The sequence below is a fragment of the Hypanus sabinus genome, chromosome 9 (genome assembly GCF_030144855.1).
Source record: "Hypanus sabinus isolate sHypSab1 chromosome 9, sHypSab1.hap1, whole genome shotgun sequence".
NCBI lineage: Eukaryota > Metazoa > Chordata > Chondrichthyes > Myliobatiformes > Dasyatidae > Hypanus > Hypanus sabinus.
The window spans coordinates 90,765,147-90,782,215 of record NC_082714.1 but is presented as its reverse complement, the minus strand read 5'-3'; the positions used below and the strand labels follow the sequence as shown (position 1 = coordinate 90,782,215).

Below are 17,069 nucleotides of genomic sequence, written 5' to 3'. Positions count from 1 at the left end.
GTGTTTTACAACACTGAATCACTGTGGATTTAATTTGGCTTCTTTGACACTGGTCAACAGAAAAGACTTTCATGTCAAAGTGAAAACAAATCTCTACAAAGTGATCTAAATTAATTACAAATATAAAACACAAAATAATTGATTGCATAAGTTTAATATGACACACCATATCAGCACTGGTACAGCCAATTGGTTTTGGAAGTCACTTAATTAGTTAAATGGCTAGTTAAATGGAAATCACCGTGTGCAGTCAAGATATTTCAATTGATTGTAGTAAAAATACACCTGTTTCTGGAAGGTCCAACTGCTGGTGAGTCAGTATCCTGGCAAAAACTACACCATGAAGACAAAAGAACACTCCAAGCTAATCTGCACAAAGGTGATTGAAAAGCACAGGTCAGGAGCTGGATACAAGAAAATTTCCCAGTCACTGAATATCCTTTGGAGTCAATCATCAAAAAATGGAAAGAATGTGGTGCAGCTTAAATCTGCCCAGAGCAGATTGTCCTCAAAAACTGAGTGACCATGCAAGAAGGGGACTAGTGAGGGGGGGGGGGGGGGGGAGGCCACCGAGAGACCTGTGACAGCTCTGGAGGAGTTACAAGCTTCAGGGCTGAGTTGGGAGAGACTGTGCATACAACTGTTGCCCAGGTACTTCACCAGATGCAGCATTATGGGAGAGTGGCAAACGAAAGGGCACTGTTGAAAAAAGCTCACATGAAATCTCAGCTAGATTTTGCCAGAAGGCATGTGGGAGACCCTGAAATCAGCTGAAAGAGAGTTCAATAATCTGATGAAACCAAAATTGAGCTTTCTGGCCATCAGACTGAACGCTATGTTTGGCTTTCACTTTGGCACGAAATAGTCTTTTTCTGTTGTTCAGTGTCAAAAAAAACAAATTAAATCCACTGTGATTCAATCTTGTAGAACAATAAGACATGAACACCTCTGGGGGTGGGGGGGGGGTGTGAATACTTTTTATAAGAACTGTATAATGACTTTGCTTCCACAGCTGTCTGTGGCAACAAATTCCATAGATTCAACACCCCTGGTTAAAGAAATCTCTTTCCTAAAAGGACATCCTTCTATTCTGAAGCTGGGCCCCTGATGACCTACATCTGAACAGAGTAGGATATGCATCAACTTTACAGAACATAAAAGGAGCCAATAAGTGCGTCAGATGAAAGGTGAAATTCGTTATATATTTAAGGCAGAAGTTGATAGATCCTTGATTGCTCGGGGCATGAAGGGATACAGGGAGAAGGCAGGAGACTGAGAGGGAAAATATTTAGGAGATTGACGAGACTCACCTGTCCGATTGGGACTGAGAGGGAAAATAGATCAATAGTGATGAAATGGTGGAGCAGACTCGATGGGCCAAATGGCTGAATTCTGCTCCTACATGTTATGGTCTTGACCCAGAAGGTATTGACTGTCCACATCCCTACATAGATGCTGCCTGATCCACAGCACTTTGTGTGTTGCTCCTGGTCCCACTGTAGGAGCAGTCTCCCTGTATAAAACATTGGTCAGATCTTTTATCGGGTACTGCATGTAGTTCTGAATCAGAGACATCTGTAATATCACTGACATATGTTGTGAAGCATGCATGCACCATTAGTCTTCAGACCATGCCACTCAGGGACTTGGGCTAATAATGACAGTAGGCAGCTGTTGATCCTAGAGGATCATGGGTTTGCCCTTCTGGTGGACTGTGTCCTCTCCAAGGTGGGAAGATTTGAAGAACCGGCTGTTGCCCCTGCAGCGGGTTCCCCTGTCCACGTCACTGATGTAGTCCGAGGGAAGGGCAAGCGTCGATACAGCTTGGCACCAGTATTGTTGCCAAGGTTGCCAGGGTGAAGTTGGAAACAACATCAAACTGCCTCAGGGACCCCGGCTCTGGATTTCTTCCTCGGGGTTTACTCCAGAAGCCTTTCCCGTGGGTGGGTTTGGCCGCAAGGCAGCGGAGGTTTAAAATCAGAGTTTTCCTTCTCCTAGGTGGGCTGCTGTCCAAGGCTGAGGAGCCCCACCTGTCCGATATTATTATTATTATCATTATTTGTTTTTTCTCTCAGCTCTAGCTGATAAGATCTGAATTATGGGCATAGCCAGGCACTGGCACTGGCACTGTCAATTGCTAGGAATCTTCAGACTATTCTAGTGGTGTTTAGTATTGTGATTTTTTGAAGATTTATATAAATATAGCTAATTGTTTAATGCTATTGTGAAGCAACTTTGGGATGATACCAGTTGTAGATATTACTAATTGGGACAATGGATACCCTGTTCATGTTCCATAGTCTTTCAATTTCTTCTTTAAATTTAGCGTATTTCTGGTGTTTTTCACGTTTTGATTTCTGTATGTTGTGTGTGTTTGGAATGGTGATATCTATTAAGTAAGTTGTTGCTTGTTTATCCTGTAATCTTATATCCAGACGGTTATTATGGATTGTTCTATCTGTAATAGTGGATCAGTCGTAATATAATTTGTGAAACTGGTCAGGTTTGTATAGTAAGGTATGGTGTCCTTAATGAGTTTGTATTTTAAAGCAAGACTTTGGTGAATAGACAATAGACAATAGGTGCAGAAGTAGACCATTCGGCCCTTCGAGCTTGCACCGCAGGTAAACAAATATTGTTTACCATTTGATTGTGCCTGTGTAGGTAATCAGATTGAGTTTAAATTGCTACAGGATCCTGTAGTGTGTTGGATTGTTTCTAGTTTCTCTTGCCATTTTCTGCATTTAATAGCTTGAATTTGTTGGTCTTTTATTATGTGTTTTTGATAATTTTTTGTGTTAACCACCTGGACCTGTATTGCCACAAGGAATCCCTCTGTTTCTGGGAAAAGTCTCCAACTCTGAGCCAAGCTTCCTTGTTGACATCTAGTTTGCTCAGGTTATGGGGATGTGTGATGTGCTGCGTATTGTGTTTTGCACTTTGGTCCTGTTTTGTCTTAGTGGTAAGGTGTGTGTGTGGCTGCATGACAATTAAACTTGGCTGTAACCATTTAATATGTATATTCATACTGTCATTAACAACCTTTTCCTCTATTATTATGTACTGCACTGTACTGCTGCTGCAAAGACAACAAATTTCACGATATTTGCTGGTGATGTTAAACCGGATTCTGATTTCAGGCCGCTGTGTAACTTGGAGGCGAGCCTGCAGGTGGCAGTGTTTCCCCTACATCCGCTGCTCTGGGTGAGAGATGCTGTCAGCTGAGTAACTGCACTGCATTTTGTAGCCACTGTGTGACAGCTGTAGATGAAGGGAGTATTTAGGGTATTAGAGAACTGATTGAGCAAGCTTCTTTGTATTTGATGACTTCGAGCTTCTCAATAGCTGCAATCTCTCCGGCGTGTGGGAAGTGTTCATCACACTCCAGACTGGTGCCTTATAGATAGTAGAGAGGCCTTGGGGTGTCAGTGACTGCAGGATACCCTGAACTGCTCTGGTAGCCCTGGCATCCTCAGTGATGCCATTAAAAGAGGAAAGGGAGCTCTACAGAGATGATTACAGTGTGCTGATCATGCAGCCAAAGCCAACAACACTAATAGAGGAGCAATGCAAATTGGAGATGATTGAAAAAAAACAAAGAAAATTCTGCAGATGCTGGAAATCTGGAGCAATACACACAAAATGCTAGATGAACTCAGCAGGTCTGGCAGCGTCTGTGGAAGGAAATGAACAATGCCAAGGCACATATTCAGGAAATATTCAGTATTTACTAATTGTCATTTGGCATCCCACCCAACAACAAGGCTGTTTGACTGACATACCATTAACTTAAAGCACTGAAACAGACCCTTTGGCCCATCTATTCTATGCTAGCCTGGTCTTCTGCCTAGTTCCATCTACCTGCAACTGGGCCATTGCTCTCCATACCGCTCTTATCCATGTACCTATCCAAACTTCTCTTAAAACATTTTGATATAAAATGGAAATAAAATAGATCTATTGTGATATTACAGTAAGGTCCTTTCCTATAGTTGTAGAATTATAAACAATGAAAGCAAGTCATAACCTGTTTAATAATAAAAGCATGTTATGTTATTCTAGTTCTATCAATTCCTGTACATGGAAAACAGCACACAGAGCAAATAAAATAATCATATAAACCTTTAGAGAGAGAACAGAGGAGATTTACCAGGATGCTGCCTGGATTAGAGAGCGTATCTTAAGAGGAGAGGTTGAACAAGCTAGTGTTTTTCTCCTTGGAGTGAAGGATAATGAGAGGTGACCTGACAGAGGTGTACGAGATGATAAAAGGTATAAACAGAGCAGACAGCCAAGGACTTTTTTTTTACCAGGCCAGAAATGGCTAATATGAGGAAACATAATTTTAAGGTGATTGGAAGAAAGTAGAGGAGGATGTCAGAGGTAAGTTTTTTTTACACAGGAAGTTGTGAGTATGTGGAATGCCCTGCTAGTAGAGGTACAGTACTGTGCAAACATCTTAGGCACGTATATATAGCTAGGGTGTCTAAGATATGTGTGCAGTACTGTGGAGTGTCAATGTGGAGTGGAGAGCGGGTTTGTAAATCTGGCAGGGGCACAGGATACTAGGAATGGCGAGGATGTAACGTCACAGGAGGGGATGTGAGACAGGTGGTAGAGAGTGCAGGCACACACAGCCTTGAGACACCAGGCAAGGTCATTTGATTGGAAACAATTGATCATTACAGAATGTCTCTCTGGTGTTCCTGCTCCCTGTCCTTTCCCCAGCCATGATCCCACTCTCTCTGCCCTCTTCCCAATCTCAGTTCACGATAGAGACCCATATCAGAATCAGATTTATCATCACTCACATATATCATGATTTTTTTTTACATTGCGATACATGAAGTTACTACAGTTCTGTGCAAAAGTTTTAGGCACCCTAGCTATATACACTGTATGTGCCTACACTGTAGATACGTTAGGGTTATTTAAGAGACCCTTAGTGAGTCACACGATCATAGAAAAATGGAGGGCTATGGGGGAAAGGATTGGCCTTAGAGCAGGTTAAAGGGTTGAGCCATCATAGCCCGAAGAACTTGTATTGTGCTGTAATGTTCTATGTTCTAATACCAGTTTTGCTCTCAATTGAGATGAAATTATCAAAGAGATCTATGTCTGAATGGGTAATCTGTAATCTGTGTTCCTGTGGTAAGTATTAGCTGAATCTAATGATGGCACCTTTTAAAAAGCACAGAAGTGAATGTTTCTATTTATATTTGGTTAATGCTAATTATGGCAGCTTCAATACCCATAGTCTATGTGCTCAGGAACCGTTGTATTTGTGACATTCCAGACACTGGTGGTTCGGAATTCCGGGATAAGAACACAGAACATTTCAACACAATAGAGGCCCTTCAGCCCACAGTGTTGTGCTGACCTTTTTATTTACCTTAAGATCAATCTAAACCTTCTCTCTTACAGTGCCCTCCACTTTTCTATAATGTATGTGCCTACTCAAGAATCTCTTATATTTCCATAATATATCTGCCTCTACCACCACCTCTGGCAGTGTGTTCCACACACCCACCACCCTCTGTGTAAAAAAAAAATTGCCTCTGACATTCCCCCACCATACTTTCTTTCAATCATCTAAAAATTAGGGCCCCTTATATTAGCCACTTCTGCCCTGGGAAAAAATATCTTGCTATCCACTTGATCTTTGCCTCTATTAAGTCACCCCTCATTCTCCGTCACTCTAAAGAGAAAATCCCCCTCCACACCCTCTCTAAAGTTCCACATCCTTCCTATAATGAGGTAGCCAGAACTGAACACCATAATCCAAGTGTGGTCTAAGTAGACTTTATCTAGCGGAATATTCAAGTGTGTTAAGCATTTCTCATCATCACCTCCTTGTGATAAAGGGCGTGAGAATCCCTGGGTCCGAGAGCCCACCCACACAAGACAAGACACCAGGCTCCTCACCGTCTCGGGACATGCCAAGCTCCAGGCACTTGTGCAGCCGGCAGTGCTGGCATCGGTTGCGGTTGGAGCGATCGATTGGACAGTTCTTCTGACGGGAGCAGGTGTACGAGACGCTGTTCTGCTGACTTCTTCTAAAGAACCCCTGAGCAGCAAGGAGAAAGAACAAAATGAGACCACACTGTGGGCTGATAACCACCACAGCTGTGATGGTTATGCAGACACCTGCCCTGACTCGGGTGATAAGCATTTAATAATGGCGGCTATAACACCCATAATCCCCTGCAGTCCAGAAATCACTCCATTTTTGGCAGCCAGCAATTGTGTGCAGCTCTCCATTCCTATCCTCCCTTCCCTTGGAGGGGCTGATCCCAAAGGTGAGTGCCTCCTCAGTTCGTACCTTGCAGCCTTCACAAGTGATGACTCCATAATGGATTCCTGACGATTTATCTCCACAGATTTTACACGGGATGATTTCAATTTGTGCTAAAACAGAGGAAAGAGAGGGGTTAACTGTGGATGTAAAAAACAACTGCTCCATGACCATAGCCCCCCATACCACTCCCACCCATGTAACTATCCAAACTTCTCTTAAACATTGTAATCAAACCTGTATGTACCACTTCTGCCAGCAGCAGATCCCACACTCTTTGACTGAAGAATCTCTCTCTCCCCATGTTCCCATTAAACATTTCACCTTTTACCCATGACCTCTCATTCTAATCTTACCCCACCTCAGTGGAAAAAGCCTGCTTGTATTTACCCAAGCTATATCCCTCATAATTTTGTATATCTCCGCTCTATCTTCAGTACTCCAGGGAATAATATCCTAGCCTATTCAACGTTTCCCTATAACTCAGCTCAAGAGCTGGCACCATTCTTTACACATTATACAATAGCTATGACTTCATAAACACTGCTGTGGTGGCATTGCTTGAAGGACCAAAAGGGCCTGTGCCTCGCTGTATTGCTAAATCAGTGCACCTGAGCTACCAAGGGACCCACCCTTACCAGAATCATTCCAAACATAAAACGTTGAATAAACACGATGGGAAAAGCAATGGCAGTGTCACAGTTACAGAGACTGTGCAGTGTAGACAGACAAAGTGCAAGGGCCATGACAAAATAGATTGGGAGATCAAGAGTTCATTTTTTCAGCACATGAGAGGTCTGTTCAACAGTTTGTTAACAGATCAAGTTCAAGTTAAATTGTCATTCAACCTTATACATGTATGCAGCTCAATGAAACATTGTTCCAGAGCCAAGGTGCAAAAACACAGTGCATCCAATAAGATGGCAGCATGATCGGATGCAGCAGCCTCTTGGGGGAACAAACATCTGTCTGTTTCAAACATCTCTCTTTATGATTGTAAGACAATGCTGGAAATTAAGATTTTCAGGTACTGTGTCTGCCTGAGCGAGCTGCTCGTTGTCGGAGGAGCTGGACTTGATGCAGACCATGATACTGCCTGCTACAGGAGGGCACTGGAGACTAACAGCAAGAGATAGTCTGAGATAATTCTCTAGTGATCGCAAGGCCCTGTTGGATATTGATAATGTAAAATGGTGGAAGTCTGTTTCCCTTGTTTATTGGTGAGACAGATGGCGAGGGAGCTGCCTGCCCTCAGTTGCAACGAGGATTAGGCCTTAAGCCTAGTCTAGAAAGGACTGGAAAGAAAGAGGGTGCTTCTCATTCTTTCATTCTGGTCTATTTTACTGTTTTTCCAGATCTAATGAAGGGCTCCAAACTGTTGACTGTTCCTTTCCCTTCATAGATGCTGCCTGACTTGCTGTGTTCCTCCAGCACACTGTGTCCAGATATCCAGCATCTACAGAATCTCGTGTTCCCATTTTGGTTTGAGAGATGGACTGGGCTGCATTCACACCTCTGCAATTTATTCTGGTCTTGGGCAGAGCAGATGTCATATCAAGTTATCATGCATTCTGTAAAGAGGCTTTCTATGGCGTATCTGTAGAAGTTGGTCAGAATCATTGAGGACATTTTCACTGTGTGTATGAGTATAATAGCTCTGTGCGTGTGGTGTTATAACTGAGAAAATTTGGTATATCTCCAAAAACACTCAAAAATTTCTACAGATGTAGCATGGAGAACATTCTAACTGGTTGCATCACCATCACTATGTGGGGGGGGGGGTGTGGTGGCACGAGGCTACTGCACAGGATCAAAGCAAGCTGCAGAGAGTTGTAAACTTAGTCAGCACCATCATGACCACTAGCTTTCGTAATCCAGGACATCTTCAAGGAGCAATGCCTCAAAAAAGGTGACGTCCAACATTAAAGACCCCCATCACCCAGCACATGCCCTCTTCTCATTGTTACCATCAAGAAGGAGGTACAGAAGCTGGAAGACACACTCAACAATTCAGGGACAGCTTCCTCCCCTCTGCCAAGCAATTTCTGAATGGACATTGAATCCATGAACACTACCTCATTATTTTTTTAAAATTTCTGTTTTTGCACTTCTTATTTAATTTACCTATTTAATATATATACTTCCTGTACTTTAAAGGTCCAAAGGTCGAATTTATTGTCAGAGAAAGTATACATTATACATCCTGAAATGCTTTTTCTTCGCAAACATCCACAAAAACAGAGGAGTGCCCCAAAGAATGAACAACAGTTAAATGTGAGAATCCCAAAGTCCCCCCAGTTGCCCCTCCTGTGCACAAGCGGCAGCAAGCAACAATCCCCCTGCCCCACCAGCAAAAAAAGCGCATCAGTACCTTCACCAAGCCTAAACGTGTGCTAAGCAATAGCAAAGACACAGACCAAAGTTACCCCAAAGGCTTCACAATTCATCCGAAATTCGACAAACCACATGTTCTCTTTCTCCCTGGTAAGGGAGAGGGAGGTGTCCCCTATTTTCACAGCCAGCGAGAGACATAACAACAACCCACTGGTTTATGATGTTAAAAGTCTGTTTCATCACAGCACTTCACAGTTTATTCTCTATTATTGTACTGCTGTCGCAAATTCAACAAATTTCATGACATATGCTGGTGATAATAAACCTGGTTCTGATTATAACTGTGTATACACGTCATTATGATCCTGCTTTTGTGTGTCATTTTGTGGGGATGTATGAGAGAGAGGATTATTGTTCAAAAATTTGGAAGTGTTTTAACATCAAGATTGAAGATTCAAGATTGTTTAATGTCATTTCCAGTACATAAGTGTAAAGAGGAACAAAATAATTATTGTTCTGGATCTGATACAGCACAAAAAATAAATAAAGAGGTACAAAAAAACAAGCAAGGATGTGGTGACATTGGAGTTTCACAGAAATTATTCCGGGATTGAAAGGCTTGTCATATGAAGACCGTTTAATGGCTCTGGGCCTGTACTCACTGGAATTCAGAAGAATGAGGGGGGATCTTATTGAAACCTACCAAATGTTGAAAGGCCTTGACAAAGAGGATGTGGGGAGAATGTTTCCTGTGGTGGGGTAGTCTAAGATCAGAGGACTCAGCCTCAGAACAGAATAAAGTCCATTTAGAATGGAGATGAGGGGGAATTTCTTTAGCAAGAGAGAAGTGAATCTGTGGAATTTGTTACCATGCACAGCTGTGGTGGGCAAGCCACTGGGTATATTTATGACAGAGGTTGATAGGATTCTTGATTGCTTAGGGCATGAAGGGATATGGGGAGAAGGCAGGAGATTGGGGCTGAGAGGGAAAATGGATCAGCCATGATGAAACGGCGGAGTAGACTCGATAGGCCAAATGGCCTAATTCTGCTCCAATATCTTATGGTCTTAGATAAAGAGCACAGTAATAAAAAAAACAATGTTATAAATACCTAAGATCATTTATATACCTACATTGATTGTATGTCTATAAAGTGACACTAGGCACAGGAGTGTTCGTATATAAATCGACTGACAGTAAACAATAAAGTAGTGGTGTTTCGGGGTGTGGAGAGGTGGGTTGGTGGGTGGAGGTGCATCATATTATTAAGTTCTATATTATACAAATAACTGTAATTGTATAATGTACTTTCTAGTTAAACCACTCTCTCTGCAATGAGCCAAACGCACACAAATGGGATTAGCTGAGAACCTTGGTTGGTACGGACCAAATAGGCAGAAGGTCTGTTTTGGCGCTGTATGACTCTAGGAGTAGTGATCATAATTCCGAAAATGTTCTCCCACTGAAATGTTAGCCACCTGGCCAGGCTCATTACCCAAAATAAAGTCCGGTATAGTCCCTTCTCAGAGTCACAGGCAGGTTTAATATCACTAGCATTTGTCATGCACCACGGTCCTGTAGGAACGTGCTCTTGTTTTTACTATGTATTGTACCAGCAGTTATGGTTGAAATGACAATAAAAGCGACTTGACTTGACTTGAAACTGATGTTTTGCAGCAGCAGTTCAGTGCAATACATGATAAAAACTCTATAAATTACAATAAGGAATATGTAAAGTATATATAAAAATTAACTAAGTAGTGCAAAAAGAGAGGGAAAATAGTGAGGTAGTGTATATTCCCTAAATACTAATCAATAAGCTTCAAGAACTCGGCCTCAGTACCCCCTTGGGCAATTGGATCCTCAATTTCCTCTCGTAGACCTAGTCAGTTCAGATTGGCGACAATATCCATCAGCCCAGGTACACCACAAATCTCCCTGCTCTATTCACTTTACACTTAGGACTGTGTGGCTAAATACAGCTCCAATAACGTACTCAAGCTTGCTGACGACACCACTGTTGTAGGCTGTATCAAAGGTGGCGACAAATCAGCATACAGGAGGAAGATTAAAAGTCTGGCTGAGTAGTGCCACAATAACAATCTCTTACTCTGTCAGCAAGACTAAGGAGCTGATTACTGACTTCAGAAGAAGGAAACTGGAGGTCCATGAACCAGTCCTCATTGAGAGGTCAGAGGCGGAGAGGGTCGGCAACTTTAAATTCCTTGGTATTATCATTTCAGAGACGTTTTGGGCCCAGCATGCAAGTGCAATTATGCAGAAAGTGCAACAGCGTCTCTACTTCCTTAGAAGATTGCAGAGCTTTGGCATGACATCAAAAACTTTGACAAACTTCTATAGATGTGTGGTGGAGAGTAATGACTGGCTGCACCACAGCATGGTACAGAAACACTAATGCCCTTGAATGGAGAATCTTACAAAAATTAGTGGATACAGTCCAATCCATCAGAGGCAAAGCCTTTCCCACCACTGAGCACATCTACATGGCGTATTGTCGCAGGAAAGCAGCATCCATCATCAGGGACCCCCACCACCCAGGTCACGCTCTCTTCTTGATGCTGCCATTAGGAAGATGGTGCAGGATCTTCACGGCACACACCACCAGGCATCTTTCAACTAAAAGGCCTTTGAACTAAAGGGGATTACTCAACATCACTTGCCCCATTACTGAAATGTTCCAACAAACTATGGACTCACTTTCAAGGGCTCTTCCTCTCACATTCTCAATATTCATTGCTTATTTAGTCACTATTATTATTTATTTATTTTTGTATTTACATATTTTGGTGTCTTTTGCATGTTGGTTCTATGCCCAGTTGATTCTATTATGGTTATTGTATTTATTGAGTATGCCCACAAGAAAACAAATGTCAGAGTTGTATATGGTGTACTTTGATAATAAATTTACTTTGAACTCTTGAACCATGGGTTCATTGTCCGTTCAGAGATCAGATGACAGAGGGGAAGAAGCTGCTCCCAAAACACTGTGTGTGCCTTCAGACTCTTGTGCCTCCTTCCTGACGGTAGCAATGAAAGAAGGGCATGATAGGGGTCCTCGTGATGGATGCTGCCTTTTTGGGGCATTGCCTTTTGAAAATGTCATTGATTTGGATGAGCAACATATTGTTTCACGAAACCATGTTGGATGCACTGAAAAAATTCTACCCCATCCTGCACTAAGGGAATCCCAGTCAATATTGGGAAAGGAAAGTTATCCACTACGATAACCCTGTGTTATTCTGAATGGCTGTTCAGAATCATAATCAGGTTTATTATCACTGTGTGTCCTGAAATCAGTTGTTTGCAACAGCAATACAGTGCATAAGTAAATGAGAATAAGTTACAATAAGGAGTATTAAAAGCATGACAGTACAAAAAGAGAGTAGAATAGTGAGGTAGTGTTCATGGACCATTCAGAAATCTGATGGCAGATGAGAAGAAGCTGCTCCTAAAGTGTCGAGTGTGGGTCTTCAGGCTCCTGTACCTCCTATGTGATGGTAGCAATGTTACTCTGGAATGTGACAGTGGTGTAATGTATCACTCCAGGTGTAACTTCTAAAGCTTCTGAATGTGAGAGTGACTTTTGCCCTGACCATGGCAGTGGCGGTAGTTAGCATGTACTGATATTTTGTTCCTACCACCAGGTTCTGGCGGCTGCCTGCATGCTCTGTGCTGAGATCTTGATCAAAGAGTTTTATAATACATCAGCAATCCTACCCTCTCTGCTCAATTACTCTTTAGTACCTGTACGCAGGAAATCACAGGCACTTCCGTTTTAGCATTTACCTCACAACTTATTGCAGGCAGGGCTGATGCTAGGCCTGCTATCTGCCCCACAAGGGTGGGGGATGATGCTGTGGGTAAGACTGATCCCAATGATACTGTCCCTTCTCTTCCGCCATAACAGCCTAAGGGAAAGGAGGGAGGAAGTTGGAATAATGGGGGGGGGGGTGTGGGAAGGAGGGAAGAGAGACAGAGGAGTCTAGGACCAGAGGTCATAGCCTCAGAATGAAAGGACAAAAATGAAGACATTTCTTTAGCTACAGGGTGATGAATCTGTGAAATACATTGCCATAGTTGGCTGTGGAGGCCAAGTCATTGAAAGCTGAGGATGGTGGGTTCTTGATTAGGAAGGGCATCAAAGGTTATGGAGAGAAGGCAGGTTTGTGAGGTATAATAAATCAGCCATGATGGAATGGCAGAGCAGATTCAATGGCCTAATTCTGCTCCTATGTCTTATGGAAGGGAAACAGAAAGGAGAAGGGAGATGCTGAGAGGGAGACAGGTAGTGGGTGGTGAGGTAGAGAGGGAGACAGGAGAGGCTGGGAGAGGGGGATTCAGTAGATGACGGAGATAAGTGGAGAGAAAGGGAGTGGAGGGGGAGATGGAAGTGGGTGGGAGACAGAGAGGGATTCGATAGGGGAGGGGATGGGATAGGGAGAGAGATGGCGTGAGAGGAAGAAAGGGGAGGGGGCAGGACAGGGAGACAAGGGGAGAAGGGGGATTTCATGAGAGAAAGAGGAGGGGGTTGTGGGAGTGGGAGAGACACAGCAGGGGAGGAAGACAGGGGAGAGGAAGATGGGAGGGGAAAGGAGAGTGGGGGAGGGAGCAGGAGAAGGAGATGGGAAGGGGAGGGTGAGGGAGCCAGGAGAGAGGCAGGAGAGGGAGACGGGAGAAGGAGGGATATGGAATGAGAGGGGTGATGAGGGGGAGGGATATGGCATGAGAGAGGAGATGAGGGGGAGATATGGCACAAGAGGGGAGATGAGGGGGAGGAATATGGCACAAGAGGGGAGGGGGTGGGAGGGAGAGGGAGATAATAGTGGGGGACTGAAAGAGATCAGAAAGGAAAGAGTGGGGGCAGAGAGACAGGAAGAAAGAGGCAGAGGGAGAGAGATTGATGTAGAGAGTGAGAATGCTATTATATTGAAGTGATCAGGACTAAAGGGACTGCACAGGGACTTTTGCACTATTTACTGTTAGGTAACAGATTTGCATAAATTCAAGTTTGAGAATGATGTGATTCATCAGCAAAAGCAGCTGAAGTTTGTCATGGCTTCAGGTACAGGCCCACATACACTGATCTTCCCTCAGGTACTGACTCTCCCTTGAGAACAGGCCCATGTCTTCCCTTGGGAGGTGGTTTCCCACACACACCACAGCTGCCTTTCACTGGGCTACAAGTCTCACTGGATATACACATTGATGACCCGAAGCCTATTTTGGCCACCTCAGGAGAGCTGCGCAATGCAGTATCAGGCTAGATCTCTCGTGTTGGAGTCCCACCCACACAACCCTCTTACTCACACATGAGAGGACAGCTCAGTGAACTGCAGCCTGCATGGTGAGGTGGGGGGAGGGTGAACGAATCACAGAAACAGGGAGGCAGCTGCCATAGTGCAGAAAGTCCGGATGGGTTGAGGAGACAGGCAGACTAAATGCAACTAAGCAAACTGGCCTCTTGATTATTGTCCTTTAACCAATGTAAGTTCTGAAATATATACAAGTGCGGTGAGGTACAGGTAGAATGAAAAAATTACTTACGTGCAACACACAAAATATAAGTTATAAATATATTCTACAAAGAATTATACCATTCAGTGGGAAAAAACTCAGCCAAAGCAAGACCTCAGTGCAAAATAAAACAAAGACACAGTTGAAGACAAATCCATGGTAATTCAAGAGGTGGACTGTGGCGTTCCATTGCTGAGGTAGGGTTAGGGTTAACAGGTCAGTTCAGGTCCCTTGCAGAGGCAGGCTATGCTAAGGGGGAAGAGGGTGACAGATATTCAGGGACAGAGAGAAAGAGGAGACAGATTGAGAGAGAAGGAGGAGGCAGAATGAAAGAGGAATAGAGAGAATGAGAAAAGTCAGAAAGCCAATGAGAGGAGGAAAAGGCAGAGAGAGAAGGTGGAGAGAGAAAAGGCAGAGAGGGAGAGAACAAAAGCGAGGGATGGGGGAAGTAGAGTGAGGGAGAGAGGGAAAAGTGGAGAGAACAGGAAAGGTAGAGAGAAAAGAGAGAGAGAGAGAAATGACCCTGAGAGAGAGAGAAATAAACAGAAGAGAGGAAATGAGTAAGGAAAGAAAGAGAGCAGGATGGAAGACTGAAAGAATAAAGGAGAGTCAGAGCTTGTAACACCAGCAAACTATGGTTAATATGTAATCATGGTAAGTTGTAGTGGTGTAGCAGCCCGTTGTTGTTTTGGGACATCCTAAAGGTATGTCAGAAGAGCTGGCCTTTCTTAGAAAAGCGAGATTCGGAGAGATAAAGAATCGGTGAGATCAGTAGATTTGAGTAAGTAGAGATATGGAGAGTGCGAGAAAGTGAAAGAGATGGAGAGAGACAGCATGAGAGAAGAACAGGAGGGGGACAGAGAAAGTGAGGGGAAGAGGTGGGAAAGAGAGACAGAGGGAGATAGGATCATTAAGAGACAGGGAAGGAGATAGAAGGAAGAATAAAAGAGTGAAAGAACAGGTAGAGGTGTGCACATAGGGTGTGGGAGGGGTTAGTTCAAGAAAGGTGGAAGAGAAGGTGAGAGAGAAAGAGAGAAGGATAGTGAAGGAGAGAGATGAAAGAGGAGTGATGAAAAAGAGCAGAACAGGGGAGACAATGTCAGGAAGAAGGGGAAGATGAGTTTGGAAAGGTAGAAATGGGGACAGAGGGACAGGGTGCGGAGAAACAGGAATAGAGCGATGTGAGGAATGGGGTAGCAGGAGGGGACGAGCACAGAGAGAGTGAGGGGTGGAATGCAGATAGAGTGAGGGAGGTCAAAGAGAGACAGGATAAGATAGAGAGATGGGAGTAAAAGGAAGGTGACAGAGAAGGAGAGAACAGTGAGTGTGAGGCAGGAGTGTTCAATACTCGTATTTCAAATCCTTTTGAAGATTGTGATATGGGCGGGACCGAGGGTGGTCTGTAGGGCTGAGGTAGCATAAGGAGTGGGGTGGGCCTAATGCAGAGGCAGGGGAGAGAGGCTGGGGTTGCAGGGATTCTGAGGGATTTCGCTTCCAGGGCAGCAGGCTTGTCTGCTGCCTCCTCAGCCTGCGTTTGATCACTGTTGACATTACTGAGTGTAATCCCTTGGGGGCCTTTGGTTAACACATTTGACCCAAGCGGCCACCACAGAGCTGCTCTCAGAGCAAGAGTTTGAAGTGCCTCCCACAGAAACCAAAGTGTTAAGTGTCGGGACTTGAAAAGCTTTGTCCTCACTGTGAATCTGGCCCCTCACCAAGGATCCAGAGTGTGGGGAGTGCAGGGGGAGAGGGAAAGTGAGAGTGACAGAAACAAATAAGCAGGGAACAAAGAGTGAGTATTACATACCCCCAACCCTCAATCCCTACACCCCTATTCTCAACCACCACACACCACCATTCTCCTCCACCACCACACACCCCCATTCTCCTCCACCGCCACACACCCCCATTCTCAACCACCACACAACCCCATTCTCCTCAATCCCTACACACCCTCATTCTCCTCAATCCCTACACCAATCTCCTCAAACCCCTACACAGCCCTATTCTTTCAACCCCTACACCCAATTCTCCTCAATCCCTACACCCCCATTCTACTCCACAACACACTCCCATTCTCCACAACTGCTACACCCCAATCTCCTCAATCCATACACCCCCATTCTCCTCAATCCCTACACCCCCAATCTCCTCAATTCCCACAGCCCCATTCTGCACAGTCACACCCCCATTCTCCTCAACCCCTACACCGCCATTCTCCTCAATGCCCACACCCCCATTCTCCTGACCCCTATACCCTCATTTTCCTCAACTCCTACACCCCATTCTCCTCAATGCCCACACCGATATTTTCCTGACCCCTATACCCTCATTTTCCTCAACTCCTACACCCCAATTCTCCTCAATCCCCACACCCCCATTCTCCTCAACGCCCACACCACCATTCACCACAATCCCCACACCCCCATTCTCCTTGACTCTTACAAAGCTCAATATGCTCAATCCCTACACAATCCATTCTACTCCACCACACACGCCCATTCTCAACCACCACACAACCCCATTCTCCTCAATCCCTACACAGCCCTATTCTCTCAACCCCTACACCCAATTCTCCACAATCCCTACAGCCCCAGTCTCCTCAATCCCCATACCCCCATTCTCCTCAATCCCTACAACTCCAATCTCCTCAAACCCCTACACAGCCCTATTCTTTCAACCCCTACACCCAATTCTCCTCAATCCCTACACCCCCAGTCTCCTCAATCCCTACACCTCCAATCTCCTCAAACCCCTACACAGCCCTATTCTCTCAACCCCTACACCCAATTCTCCTCAATCCCTACACCCCCATTCTACTCCACAACACACCCCCATTCTCAATCCCTACACCCCAATCTCCTCGACCCCTACACCTCCATTCTCCTCGATCCCTACACATCC

At 44.4% G+C, this 17,069-nt stretch overlaps 1 protein-coding gene across 1 annotated transcript in view; it reads right to left on the bottom strand.

Moving 5' to 3' along the window:
• The window catches only part of LOC132398862 (nuclear receptor ROR-alpha A-like), a 179,632-nt gene that overhangs the window by 38,401 nt on the left and 124,162 nt on the right, over nucleotides 1-17,069 (bottom strand). Inside the window, exons 3-4 of the mRNA XM_059978698.1 lie at nucleotides 6,323-6,408; nucleotides 5,926-6,067 (exon numbers count right to left, since the gene is read on the bottom strand). Of these exons, the coding sequence (XP_059834681.1) occupies nucleotides 5,926-6,067; nucleotides 6,323-6,408 (228 nt within the window). The remainder of the gene's footprint in view (nucleotides 1-5,925; nucleotides 6,068-6,322; nucleotides 6,409-17,069) is intronic.